The 12,906-nt window shown below is 60.1% G+C and overlaps 1 protein-coding gene across 9 annotated transcripts in view; it reads left to right on the top strand.

Annotated features, from left to right (window-relative positions):
• The window catches only part of RIPOR1 (RHO family interacting cell polarization regulator 1), a 30,904-nt gene extending 18,660 nt beyond the window's left edge, over positions 1 to 12,244 (top strand). For 7 of the 9 annotated variants that reach the window (XM_069027030.1, XM_069027033.1, XM_069027026.1 and 4 more), the window contains exons 2-23: positions 158 to 284; positions 2,275 to 2,424; positions 2,747 to 2,825; positions 3,134 to 3,157; positions 3,639 to 3,692; positions 3,772 to 3,924; positions 4,014 to 4,077; positions 4,160 to 4,203; positions 4,433 to 4,558; positions 4,842 to 4,990; positions 5,201 to 5,330; positions 5,537 to 5,677; positions 6,428 to 7,231; positions 7,646 to 7,785; positions 8,083 to 8,257; positions 8,406 to 8,541; positions 8,688 to 8,849; positions 8,987 to 9,145; positions 9,482 to 9,678; positions 9,786 to 9,869; positions 10,172 to 10,262; positions 11,273 to 12,244. In XM_069027030.1, the coding sequence (XP_068883131.1) occupies positions 184 to 284; positions 2,275 to 2,424; positions 2,747 to 2,825; positions 3,134 to 3,157; positions 3,639 to 3,692; positions 3,772 to 3,924; positions 4,014 to 4,077; positions 4,160 to 4,203; positions 4,433 to 4,558; positions 4,842 to 4,990; positions 5,201 to 5,330; positions 5,537 to 5,677; positions 6,428 to 7,231; positions 7,646 to 7,785; positions 8,083 to 8,257; positions 8,406 to 8,541; positions 8,688 to 8,849; positions 8,987 to 9,145; positions 9,482 to 9,678; positions 9,786 to 9,869; positions 10,172 to 10,262; positions 11,273 to 11,370 (3,261 nt within the window). In that variant the 5' untranslated portion in view covers positions 158 to 183 and the 3' untranslated portion in view covers positions 11,371 to 12,244. Of the gene's footprint in view, positions 1 to 157; positions 285 to 2,274; positions 2,425 to 2,746; positions 2,826 to 3,133; positions 3,158 to 3,638; positions 3,693 to 3,771; positions 3,925 to 4,013; positions 4,078 to 4,159; positions 4,204 to 4,432; positions 4,559 to 4,841; positions 4,991 to 5,200; positions 5,331 to 5,536; positions 5,678 to 6,427; positions 7,232 to 7,645; positions 7,786 to 8,082; positions 8,258 to 8,405; positions 8,542 to 8,687; positions 8,850 to 8,986; positions 9,146 to 9,481; positions 9,679 to 9,785; positions 9,870 to 10,171; positions 10,263 to 10,492; positions 10,557 to 11,272 lie in introns of all 9 variants that reach the window. The other 2 variants (XM_069027028.1, XM_069027035.1) reach the window with 2 other exon arrangements.
• The last annotated feature ends 662 nt before the right edge of the window (positions 12,245 to 12,906 follow it).

Raw genomic sequence — 12,906 nt, forward strand, 5'->3', positions numbered from 1 at the left:
CTGTGTCCCGGTGCCACCAGGAATGTTCTTGGACTGAGAGAGTGGGAAGTCTCCCAACCCATGGTCTGTGGGTGCCATTCTCAGTCCTGGTGGCAGTCCTGCCTGCGTGTGCGTCCTCACCCCGCTGCTGGTGACCCTGCTGTGTCATTGTCCCCAGGGCGGCCCTCCAGGTCACACTCAACGATGTCACTGTCTGTGCGCCCGCAGCGCCGAGTCCTCGTCACCAAGATCAATAGGAGCCAGTCCTTCGCCGGAGTGAACTCATCGGCCGACCGGCCCTTCAGGTAGGAAATGGGTGCTCACGCTGCCTGCCACGAGGGACGGGGACAGGGACAGGCTTGGGCTTTGTGGTGGGACCTGCTGTGCATCCTGAGGCTCCTTCCCATCCAGCTGTCCCAGCATCTCCCTCAGGGACCTTTTTGGTAGCCAGGGGCTGTTGCACAGGGGACTGCAGGGAACACTGAGGCCATGTGGGAGATAGAGCCCATCGTCCCAGCCTTCTGCAAATGCTGTGCCCCAGGAGGGGTGAGGACCCTGCAGCCATGTGGCTGCTGCCACCAGAGCATGGAGGGGGCAGGTGTAGCTCACCTCATTCTTCAACCAGCCCTTAAAAGAGCTTCCCTGTGACCATCTCATAATGTTAATGGGTGCAGTAGAGCTGGGGTGGCTTTGAAGTGTCTTGATGGCCTTGACATCCTGCGGCAGGCAGTTTCGGGGCTGAGTGCTGGTGTGAATCAGGGTTTCCTCAGGGTCACCTCAAACCCATCGTTTTACCAGCTGCCTGCCAGCTGCAGTGTGAGGAGCAGCTCTTCCCTGCTCCAGCCTCTCCAGCCACTGGTGATGTTATGGTCCCTTCATACCCTTCCTCCTTCTCTCTGCTGAGCCTCCCCACATGCTGCACTCCCCCTCCATCCCCCTCTGTACCATCCCTAGCTCCTGGCTACCCTCTCACAGGTAGTCCTTGGGTTCCAGGCAGAGCCTTCCTGCACTCTGGCCTCCTGCCCTGATCAACTTTGTCCCCAAGTCCTGTCCAGCCTCTGGGCAAAGTGACACTTTCCAGGTCACCAGCTCATTGCTGGATTTGTGGGTACCAGAGGGGGCTCCTTAGAGACAGAGAAGAGGGAGAACTTTTAGATGCCTGCAGCCAAGTGGTTGCTGGGGAGATGCTTGTAGGAGATGCCTCCAGGGACCCTGGAGGATAGGAATGAGGAGGAATGGTGGAAATTAGGCGCTTACCCATCGCTTGGGAGGAGGCCAAGACATTCATTTCCCCACTGATGATTCGGGGAAGTCTTTTTGTCACTTCTGTGAAGAGCGGCACAGGATGGGAGGTACAGCCTGAGGCTGGGAAATGAGGAGCCCATGGTGTCTCCTGGGCACCGGTGGCGCGACGATGCTTTGGAAGGAGGAAGGGAAGAGCCGGTCTGAGCGAGGCGTTGCTCGCTCGGCTGGGGAGTGACTCCATTGCACAAGGCAGGAAGGGTGGTGTTCGGTGTTCGGGTCCCAGCGCTGGGTCGGCATCCCGCGGGTCGGCCGGGGGAGGCAGCGCCATCCAGCAGGTTTGGTGACATCTGGAGAGGCACAGAATCAGTGAGGATGTCCCTGCCCTGTGTCGCTGTGCTGTGTGATGAGGTGACAGGGCTGCTGGTCCCCAGGATGCTCCCGTGCTGGATTGGGATCCTTGCCTGATCCTGGAAGCACAAGGTGGCATATTTCACCCTGCCACAGTGCCCAGGGAGCACTTCTATGCCCCTGGCAACCTCGGTGCTGGGGATGGAGCCCAGCATGGCCCCTTTCGAGGCCAACCAGGTCTGGAGATGTCCCCAGAGGCACTCCAGGAATTTAGCCTGACTCCAGCTGGTGCTATCTCTGTTTGCCTTGGCTCCCCCCAGCTGGCACCAGGAACCCTCCACCCCCGCAGAGGCTACACCACAGCCAAACTCCTGGACTCCACTGGGACAATGTTGCCTCCCTGCTCTTCTCCATCTCCACATTTGTGGGTTTCTCCTTGTCTTTCCCATGGCTTTGGGGCAGCCAAGTGCATTGCCAGGAGGCTGCAGGCATGTGGTGCAGGCAGTGCTGCCCAGTCTCATGGCTCTGTGTCTTCCAGCCCTGCTGGACACTTAGAATGACTTCCAGGGAGTCCTGGGAGGGCCAGGCAGGTCCCAGTGGACCTGGCCTCCATCCCAGAAATCGCCCTTGTCTCCAGACAGGCTGGCTGGGGCATCCAGAAGGACCCTGGTGCTGCGTGCTGATCCCAGCCTCTCTCCCCAGGAATCTCTCAGCTTTCACTCCCACTGTCTCCCGCAAGACTGGCTCCAGGGTCAGTAGGATGTTCTCAATGTCCCACAAGTCCCCACCACCCAAGGTGCCTCAGCCCAACCGCCTGGACGAGGTGTACGAAGCTCTCAAGAAGGGCCTGACGTAAGTGCTGGGTGGGTGGAGGCTGGGAGCTCCTGAGGGGCATGGAGACAGCTTGTGACATGGGTTGGGATTGGGAGCTCTCTGCTCTCACCAGACACAGACATGCCAGGTCTCTTGGGCACATTGGCTTGGGGTCCCAGATTGTGTGGGGTCCCACATCCCACCACATCCCATGTAGAGGCATATATGGGTTCCCACAACTGGGTCCTGGAACAGGGAGTGGGGATGTGTTGCCACATGTGTTGGGTTGGTGTGGGCTGTGGGGAGCAGGAGTTCTGGACACAGCGTCCCAACCTGACCCCCATGGTGTGGTTGCCCCCAGAGCCTACCTGGAGGTGCACCAGCTGGAACTGGAGAAGCTCAGCACACAGATCCGTGAGTCCAAGAGGAATTCACGCCTGGTGAGTGCCACTTGGGAAGAGCCTTATGGGGAGTGGTGCTTTGGGTAGACAGCCAGGGTTGTGGGCACAGCTGGGGCAACTCACAGTCCCTCTGTGCCTGGGGCAGAGCTTGTTTCTGTGGGGTTGTAGGGGCCAGCCCAGGCTCTGGTGTTGGGGCTCCTGTCCCTCTGTCATGCACTCTCCAGCCCCGGCTGGGTGCTGCATGTCCCACTGCTGTGCTGTGGGTGGTGGGTGCCATGTGCTGGGTCTTCTTTGGGTGGGCAGAGCTGGCTTTGTGCTACATCTTATCCCTCTCATCTTTCCTCCAGGGTTTTCTCTACGATCTGGATAAGGTAAGCGGGATCAGTGTCTTGTCCCCCTTGTATTCCCCTTCCTTGTGCCTGGGATGTGCTACTGCCAGCCCCGCTCCGCTAGCACTGCCCTGCTGCCTTGTCCTCTGGGAAGGAGAGGGACTGGGGCTCTGTGGGCAGAGTGGCCCTGGGTGGGGGATAAGGAGAGATGGTCTTGTAACCCCTTTCAGGCAAACAAAAGCTGTTAGTGAGTGCAGGGCTTGGGTTAGCTCAGAGGCTGGGACAAAAAAAGCACCCTGGTGCCTGGCTTGGCTCCTGGAGGGCCTTCTGGAGCAGGGGAGTCTGGAGGAGGCTGCAGCACATGGGTGCTTCTCACTGGCTGCCGCCCTGCAGCTCCAGGCAGGGCTGGTGAGCAGGACCCACCCCAGCCTCAGGACAGGGGACACAGAGGGCACATCCTGACCTGCGGCTGCTCCACGGAGGGGCTGCACTGCTGCTCACACCATCTTCTCTGCTTTTCCAGCAAGTGAAGTCAATCGAGCGCTTCCTGCGTCGCCTGGAGTTTCATGCCAGCAAGGTGAGAGCTGGGGCGGTGCTGGGGGGGCGGTGCTGTCCCCAGCCCTGCCCCTCACCGCAGCTCGGGCCTGTCCTTGCAGATAGATGAGCTGTATGAGGCTTACTGCATCCAGCGGCGGCTCCGCGATGGAGCCCACAACATGGTCAAGGCTTACAGCACGGGCTCGCCAGGCAGCCGGGAGGCACGCGAGAGCCTGGCCGAGGCCAGCAAGGGCTACAAGGAGTACACGGAGGTGAGACACCTGGCTGGGGTGGGCTGGCAGGGTGCTGAGTCCATGGGTGGCTGCTGATGGGTCCTGTCCATCCGTCTGTCTGTTCCCAGAACATGTGTCTGTTGGAGAATGAGCTGGAGAGCCAGCTGGGCGAGTTCCACATCCGGATGAAAGGTACCATGTCCTGCTCCATCCCTGTCCTGCTGCCTGCCTGCCTGCCTGCTGCCTGCTGACGCCCCTCTGCCTTCTCTTGCAGGACTGGCAGGCTTTGCCCGGCTTTGTGCTGGTGACCAGTATGAGGTTGGTGGGACCATATGGGTTGGGTTCTGCTCTTCCTCTGCCCTGTTGTCCTTGGGGTGTCTCAGGGGCGTAGGTGGGTGCTGGCGTGGAGGGCATGTTGCAGGGTGGTGGTGGGTGGTGGTGGGTGGTGGTGGGTGGCATGGGTCCATGGCCATGCCTGGGGACATACAGAGAGCACCCATCACCCTGGGGTCATGTCTCCCCTATACCCACACCTCTGCATCCCCAGATCTTCATGAAGTATGGACGGCAGCGGTGGAAGCTGCGAGGGCGCATTGAGGTGAACAGCAAGCAGGTGTGGGACAGCGAGGAAATGGTTTTCTTGCCCCTCGTCACCGAGTTCCTCTCCATCAAGGTACAGTGCAGAAAAGGGCAGGGATGGGTGGGCCAGCTATCCTCCTGAATCGTAGAGTCTTTTAGGTTGGAAAAGACCTCTGTGCTCATCAAGTCCAATTACTAACCAGCACTGCCGATCCCACCATTAAGCTGTGTCCCCAAGTGCCACATTCACGTTTTCTGAACACTTTCAGGGATTGTGATTCCACCACTTCCCTGGGCTTCCCTCCAGCACCTTGCCTAAGCCTCACCCTCACTGGCCCATGGCTTTATCTCCTCCTTTCCTTCCTCTCCTCCTCCAGGTGACAGAGCTAAAGAGCCTGGCCAACCATGTTGTGGTGGGCAATGTGTCCTGTGAGACCAAGGACCTCTTTGCGGCTCTGCCCCAGGTGGTGGCTGTGGATATCAACGACCTGGGCACCCTCAAACTCAGCCTGGAGGTGACCTGGAAGTGAGTACCTCAGCAGGCATTGCTGGTGGCACATGGCAGTGCTGGGGATGCCCAGCATGGAATGGCAAGAGATGGCCCACCCCAGGCTGTCTCCTATCCCAAAACTGGGCTGTAATTATGGAAAACCAGAGCTGTACTGGAGGGGGTCCTGGTGCCTTGAGACCCCCCAAGGCTGGTGCACACCCCTCACCTCCCTGCTGTTCTCCCCAGCCCCTTCGACAAGGACGACCAGCCCTCGGCAGCCAGCACTGTCAACAAGGCTTCCACGGTGAACAAGAGGTTCTCCACCTACAACCAGAGTCCACCTGACACGCCGTCCCTGCGGGAACAGGCATTCTATGTAAGTGTGCACCAGGCAGGGCTGCTCAGGAGACATGGCCAGTGGAGGGATCCTCACAGGGATGTGCCTAGGCAACGTCTCAGAGGGTGGCACAGCTCAGGGACGGGTAGGCAGCTCCTTCCTCTCCAGCCATCCCACCAGGACTCCCCAGTACCGGCACGTGCTCCTCCCTCCCACGTTCACAGCTCCTCTTCTCTCTGCCCAAGAGCCCGGAGCGGGCGGCTGACAAGCGTGGCTGGTCCTTGCTGGACATCTTTCGGGAGACACTCTTCGAGAAGCTGTCTCAGAGCTGCTCCTGCGGCGATGTCTCCTCGGCCGAGCTCGGGAGATGGCCGCAGCAGGGCCGCGTAAGTGCGGGACTGGAGCAGGCCAGTAGCTTAGCCCAGCGCTGTGGCCATCCTGCAGTAGCTGTAGCCACTCCTTGTCTCCTACTCTCCCTTGCTGATGCCCAAAGGCCTGATCGTGCCAGGCTGGGTCTGGCTGGTCCTGCAGAGCTAGTCCCCAAGCTAGGGAAGCCTGGGTTCACCCCCATGCAAGAGCTGGGCACTAGTGAGTACACAGCTTCTCCGTGTCCCCGTGCTGGTGGCATTGGTGTGGTGCTGGTGATGGTGCTGGTGAGATGGTGCTGGTGTGGCAGTGCTGGCGTGGCACTGGTGTGATGCTGTCATGGTGCTGGTGTGACTAACGTGGAATTGGTGTGGCACCAGTTCAGTGATGGTGACCCACAAAGTTGGTGTGGTGGCCAGTGGTGTCCCCACAAGCTGGTGCTGGAGCTGTTGCTGTCCTTGCAGCCATGGTGGGTGGTGTCCTTGGCTCCATGTGTTGTATCCCACTGTGCTAGGGGGCCACTGGCACCCCAAAGCTCCAGGGCACATGGGGCTGGTCATGGGGAGATGGATTGCCTGCTGGCATGGGGTGGGATCGAGAGCTGGAATCTGCCAGGTGCTTGCTGACCATCCTGCTGTGCCAGCAGAGCCATGGCAGCCTCAGTGCCCTCCAGCTCAGATCGATCCTGCCCCTGCTTGACACGCAGACAGCTGGAGGAGCAGGGGCAGCAGGAGCAGGGTCTCAGCTGACACCATTCTCCCCCTCTCCAGAACATGCTGCGGCGCCAGGAGGAGCTGGAGAATGGCACAGCCTGGTCCATCTCCTCTGAGTCCTCGGACGACTCCTCCAGCCCCCAGCTGTCCGGCAGCGCCCGCCATGCCACACACAAGCCCATCGTGCAGCCGGAGGTGCAGGCCTCCGCCCCCGCCATCGAGATCTCCTTCTCCCAGCAACCAGAGGAGGCTGATGCCTTGCTTGGGGCCAGTGGCAGCAGTGTCCCCTCCGCTGGGAGCCAGCCGGAGGATCCAGGCAGCCGTAAGAAGGAGACAGTGGCCAACGGGCATGTGCCCTACTCCCGGACTCTGAGCCACATCAGCGAGGCCAGCGTGGATGCCACGATGGAGGTCAAGACTGCGGAGAGCTCTTGGGAGCCCGCACCCAGCCCAGAGGACACAGGGATGGGCGAGAAAGACGCAGACCCTGGTGCTGCAGTGGCAGCTGTGGCAGGGCAGGACAGGGCCACTGAGGCCAAGCCCCGTGCCTCTGTGGCATGGGCCACTTCCTGCGAGGAGGAGGCTGGCAGGGCCGAGCCAGTGCAGAGCCAGTCACCAGCACAGAGTGACTATGGCACCGGGACCCCCACAGCACTGGCACAAGCCTCTGCAGAAGAGAGGCCCGTCCCAACCCCACCACAGCCCACCAGCATCCCTGAGGTGCTGCGGGGGAAGATGGTGGATTCAGGTCTGGAGGAGGCAATTGGCCTTCTGGGCTCAGCTCTGGATGACTATCGGGGACAGTTCCCGGAGCTGCAGCCCCTTGAACGAGAGCTCAAACGTCTGGAGGAGATGCTGCTGGTGAGGGGCTCCCAGCTGTGTCACGGGGCAAGGGTGACAGGGTCATCCTGGCTGGCAATGCCTGGAGATGATGGGGACAGGGACAGCCATTGTGGTAGTGCTCTGAGACAATGGAGACAAGACCATCCCTGCTGGCATAGCCCAGGGATGATGGGGATGGGGCCATCCCTGCTGGCAGTGCCCAGGGATGATGGGGATGGGGCCATCCCTGCTGGCATAGCCCAGGGGTGATGGGGATGGGGCCATCCCTGCTGGCAGTGCCCAGGGATGATGGGGATGGGGCCATCCCTGCTGGCATAGCCCAGGGATGATGGGGATGGGGCCCATCCCTGATGGCATAGCCTGGTAATGTGGGTGGCAGGGCAATCTTGGCTGGTGAGCCAGGATTCAACTCCACCATGCCTTCCTCCACAGCAGAAGCAAGGCATCTTCCTCAGCCGGGCCTCCAGCATCAGCCTGACAGTGGAGCACGCGCTGGAGAGCTTCAGCTTCCTCAACACCTCCGACATGGAGGACTCAGAGGGCTCTGAGGAGGAGCCTCTCCAAGATGAGAGGTGCACAGTGGGGCTCATAGGAGGGGGCACAGGGCAGGAGATGGCCTTGGGGCAGTTGGAATGGGGGATGTTCAGCTCTGCCAGGGTGCCTAAGCATATTTAGACCTGTTCCTCACAGCTTAGGGAACATCCAGAAAGTACCTGGTCCTTCTGGTAGCACCCTGCAGCTCTCTGTGAGAGGTGGGCTGGAGGCAGCCCCTGTGCCCCTGGGACTTATCCTCTGCCCTGTGGGTGGGGAGGGGGCAGGTCCAGGTGTCCTGTGCTGATCCACTGCCTTGATCTCTCCCTGGCTTGCAGGAGGGCTGGCAGACCCCTGCGTGGCACCAGGGCCCCCAGCGCTGGCGAGATGGGGGCAGATGACACTGGAATGTGCAGTGGTTCTGAGGCCAGCACTGACCCCATGAGCACCGGCAATGAGTTCCTGGATAAGGCTCTGGTGCTTCACCTTAACAACTGCAACAGCCTGCTGCTGGTGAGGATCAGGGTGGGATATGGCGGCAGGAGACACCCTCGGGTGGGCTGTATGTGACCCCTTGAAGGGGGTCTTGCTGCAGCCTGAAGGCTGTGATGTGGGCAGTGAGCTCTGTCACCGAAGTCCCTGTTTTGGCTGTGCCTTGCAGAAGCTGGGCACCTTCGGTCCCCTGCGGTGCCAGGAGATGTATGCCCTGGACAGGCTGCTGCGGGAGTCGCAGGTGCTGGAGATCGTGTGCCAGCTGACGGAGGAGCGCGCAGGAGCAGCCACCTCAGCTGCTGACGGTAAAGAAACAGCTGAGGGGACCCTCTGTGCCACCCTGGAGGCTGTGTGAAACCTGTGTCCACTCGTGGGCATGGCTGGGCATGAGGGACCATGCCAGACAGAGGGCCATGGCCTTGGGGAGGTCTGACAGTGCCTGTCCCCACAGTGGTGCAGTTCTCGACACGGAAGGAGGGCGTGCTGCCCCTTTGGGACCTCTGTGTGGAAGTGCCCAATGTCTACACCTGCCCCGTGGAGCGGTTCCTGCAGGTGCTCAGTGCCCAGTATGCAGCTCCCATCAGCGAGCAGCACCCTGGTTTGGCTGATGCTGGTGAGTGGGTGCCCAGGGGTGTTTGGGGGGTTGTCAGTGTCACTCAGTGACCATGAGTGGGAGGATATGGGTGCCAGGAGCTCCACAGAGGGGTGACCATGGCTGCTGCACACCCTGATCCTGATTCATTCCTACAGTGTGTGTGAAACTGGTGGAGGATGTGCTGAATCGGCGGCTGCCCCGGAGGCCTGGCAGCGCCCAGAGCGAGCAGGTCACCATCTTCCAGTACTGGAGCCACTTTGAGTCACTCGGTGCCCTGGTGCTTGATACCTACATGATGGAGCTGGCAGAGGAAGGTGGGTGTCCTCCCACCCTCCTTAAGCCCTGGGATGGGGTGCCAGATTGATCACCCTGCAGCAGTGCCATGACCATTCTGGGGCACCACCCAGAGGCTCAGCCATCCTTGGGGTGGGCAAGTCTGATCCAGAGTGCAGCCCAGTCCCATGCTGCCTTCCCATATCCTTGCTATAGGTCCCCAGTGTCTTGGGGAGCAACTCCATGCATTGGGGACCCCTGCATGGGGCCCCCTCTGCCCAGCATGGATCCGGGGTGCCCGGGGATGGGTGGCAGGGGTGTGGGGGCAGTGCCATGTGACTCTCCACACCTTGGCTGAAGCTGATGGCTTCCCGCAGCGCTGCTGGCACAGAACCTCAACTCAGACGACCAGGATGTGGTGCTGCGTGCCCTGAAGCGCGTGCCCGAGGGCCGCCTGAAGAAGGAGGGACTGAAGGCACTGAGCCTGCTCCTCGTGGAGGGCAACAGCAAGGTGGTGAGCGCCGTGTCAGCCCAGCTCCGCAGCCTGGCGGAAAACCCCCGCTTCCGCCAACGGGTACGTGCTGGGCAAGCCAGGGACGAGGTGGGCTGGTGCCACAGCCCCCAGGGTGCTGCCCCCGGCTCTGCTGCGGATGGTGGCACTGACTCCCTTATCTCCCCCAGGCCCTCGTGTGCTTCCTGGAGCAGCTGGAGGATGAGGAGGTGCAGACACGTGTGGCAGGGTGTGCGGCGCTGGGCTGCTTGAAGGTGAGGGATGTGGGGAGGAGGCAGCAGGGCTGCATGTTCCAGAGGAAGAGGAAACACGTGGCTGGTGACTCTGGACACACCTGCACAACCTCCTGCTCCTGGGAGAGAAAAGCTGGGGATGCCCCAAATGTGCTGTAGCAGCAGGCAGGGGCAGAGCAGGAAGGAAAAAGGAGGGGAGAAAGAGGATGAGGGGCTTTTCTGGACCATGGGGCTGCAGTGCCCTGTACTGCCTTCCCCATCTGACTGTGTTCCTGCTCCACCCGTGACACCCAAACCTCCTCTCCTTGTCCCTTCTCCTGCAGGCCAAGGAGAGCATCGAGCAGCTGGTTTACCTGTGCCAAACCGACAAGGAGCCTGTGCGGGAGGCAGCCAAGCAGAGCCTGATGCTGTGCGGTGAGTGTCCTGCTGCTTCTCTGCTTGCTCCCCACCCACAGCATCCCAAGTGGCATCTCCTGGTGCCAGCAGTGCCCATGGGAGATGGGGCTCTTTGGCTGGTCCCTGCCTACCCCACGCACTCTGGTTCATTGTGCTCCAAGCTCTGCCAGGCAAGAGCAAGCTGGCAGCGAGGGCCAGGCATCCTGTAGCCACAGCACTAAGCCTGGTTGTTATTTATTATTTGCTAGATGGCCCTGAGAGAACCATCTGAGTGGGTTTCTAGGCCTCCAGATCGCGGCAGCTGCTGCACAGGTTGGGACACGTGAGCTGTCCTTGTCCCCCTTGTCCCTGCTCTGGCCGCTTTGCTCACGAATGTCTCCGTCTTAGAGCCTGTCAGCTGTGTCACATTTTGGAGTCTGTGTGTCTTGGTTGTTGATAGTGCACATCCCACTGGCACCCTGACACATGTAGATGCCTTGTGTCCTGTGTCCCAGCAGATTGTCCATGTCACCACCTCTTGCTGGGGATGGCTGCTGCAGGCAGATTTGTGGGCAGAGCTCAGTGAGCCTGTAGTGTGGATGTGTGCATCCCTGTGTGTGCCTGGGGGTCCCGGGGGAGCCCTTGGGACCCCAATGCCAGTGCATGCAGATGTGCACAGCTGTTGGAACCACTGGAGCTGGCACAGCCCTGAGCAGTGGTCCCTTGGCCCCAAGTGGGGTTCTCCACAAGCCAACACTCCTGCAGCCCGAACACGGGTTATCTCTGCCCCGCGTGGGCAGCTGAGAACAGGATTTGCAACCTCTGAATCAGGAGCTCTGGGGACTGTTTGATCCAGATCCCAGCTGGGACCTGCCCAGGGGCATGCTAAGGAGAACAAGAAAGGTTTCCGTGTTGTGGCCATAGCACGCAGGCTCAGCTCTGCCAGGTGTTAGGCATGCTTCCCTGGAAAGGCCAGGGTAGGTGGCCAGGGATGGGCAGGGGACAGAACTTACACAGTTTGGATCACTGACCATGGCGTGTACTTGCAGGGGAAGATGGTAAATCAGCTCACCGGCGACTGGAGGAGACCCTGGACAGCCTCCCGCGGATCTTTGCACCAGCCAGCATGGCCAGTACAGCTTTCTGAGACCCACGCACACCCACCTGCCATCCCTGAGGGCAAAGGCACCGCTGGGCCGCCCGGGCTTGCACGGACTGGGGACCCGGCAGCTCCCGCTCTCAGCACCACACCACAGTATTACCCCGCCTGCCGGCAGCTCGCCACGGCTGCACACTGCCTTACGGAGCACCGCTTCCCTGTCCCCGGCCACCGGCCCCACAGGTGCCACCTCCGCACCACTGGGCAGGGGGCTCGCTGCACATCCCACCCTCTGATCGCTATTTAAAATACCCAGGGAGCCCACCCTTCCTGCCCCCCTCGTCGGCTACAGCTGCCGGCACTGGGGCGGCAGGGAGAGGTACTGGATTTCTCTGCCTCCTCTTGCCTTCCTCTCGCTCGAGGGCACGCGCCCTGTCCCGGAAGGACCTGCACTTTGGAAACCTCGCTGTTTCTTTCCAGGAGCTGCCAGGGCCATGGGGACTGCTGCCCTCTGCCACCTGGAGTCCCCAGGACTTAAATAAAATGAAATATGAGATATTAATATATTCTGCTGGCGTTTCTTCTTTCCAGCTCCACGTGCTCCTGTCCCTCCCTGGCTTGTGGCTGTAGGGAATGTAGTGAGATGTGGCCTCAGCCCAGAGCCTTTCCTGGCCTGTTGGGAAGTGCTGTGGAGGGCAGGGGCAGGAGGAGTGATAGAGGGACGGACAGATGGATGGACAGAAGCTGCCACCTTTTTTTTTGTTTGTTTTGTTTTATTTTATTTTTTATTTACAGATTTTTGCAGAAAAACAAAAGCAAAAAATTCTTTTCTATAATGTCTCTATAAATCTATATATAATGTAATTACAGAGAATGACTAATTTTGATTTTAAACCAGAAATAAAAACAAACCTTTAAAGAGTGTCGGTGTCGCTGTGAGGGTGTTTCTTTGGCCCCAGTGCTCTGGGGCAGGGCAAGTTGGGTGTCAGCATAGCTGCCTGGAGGGTGACAGGGGATGTAATGGGAAATAATTGTGATTTTTGGCATTTCCCTGCCCTGCAACTCAGCCAAATGTTGCCAAAATTTGGCTGCTGGGCATGGGATGCATCACCCAAGATGGTACGAGGTGGTGACACAGGATGGGGACCACCGAAACCAGGTCTGCCCTGGGAATGGAGACAGCCCTACTGTGTGTGCAAATCCACATGTTCCCCATCTCCAGCTGCTGTTGGTTAACTAGGCCCTGACTTCAAGTTTGGACCAGTAAGGACCCATGTCCAGCGCTGGAAGCAGATTGCAGCCAGCAGCTGTGGTGGCCAAGCCATGGTCCCCAATGTCCCCGCACCGGATGGGTGTGACAGGGAATGCTAAACCACCCTGTGAGCTGCTCTGCCTCACTGGCTGTGCCTTGTCCCAGGATATCCGCTGTCCCCACCTTGCTGTGTAGGGGACACACCACTGGGCTGGAAGGGAGGCTGCTCTCTGTGTCCCCTCTTGCTGCTTGTCCCTCTTCCTGAGGGCTGGGGGTTTTTTGGAGGTTTTTGTGCCCCTCCTGTGCAGCTCCTCGGCCCTGATGAGCTGCTG

Source organism: Aphelocoma coerulescens, chromosome 11, assembly GCF_041296385.1.
Source record: "Aphelocoma coerulescens isolate FSJ_1873_10779 chromosome 11, UR_Acoe_1.0, whole genome shotgun sequence".
Lineage (NCBI taxonomy): Eukaryota > Metazoa > Chordata > Aves > Passeriformes > Corvidae > Aphelocoma > Aphelocoma coerulescens.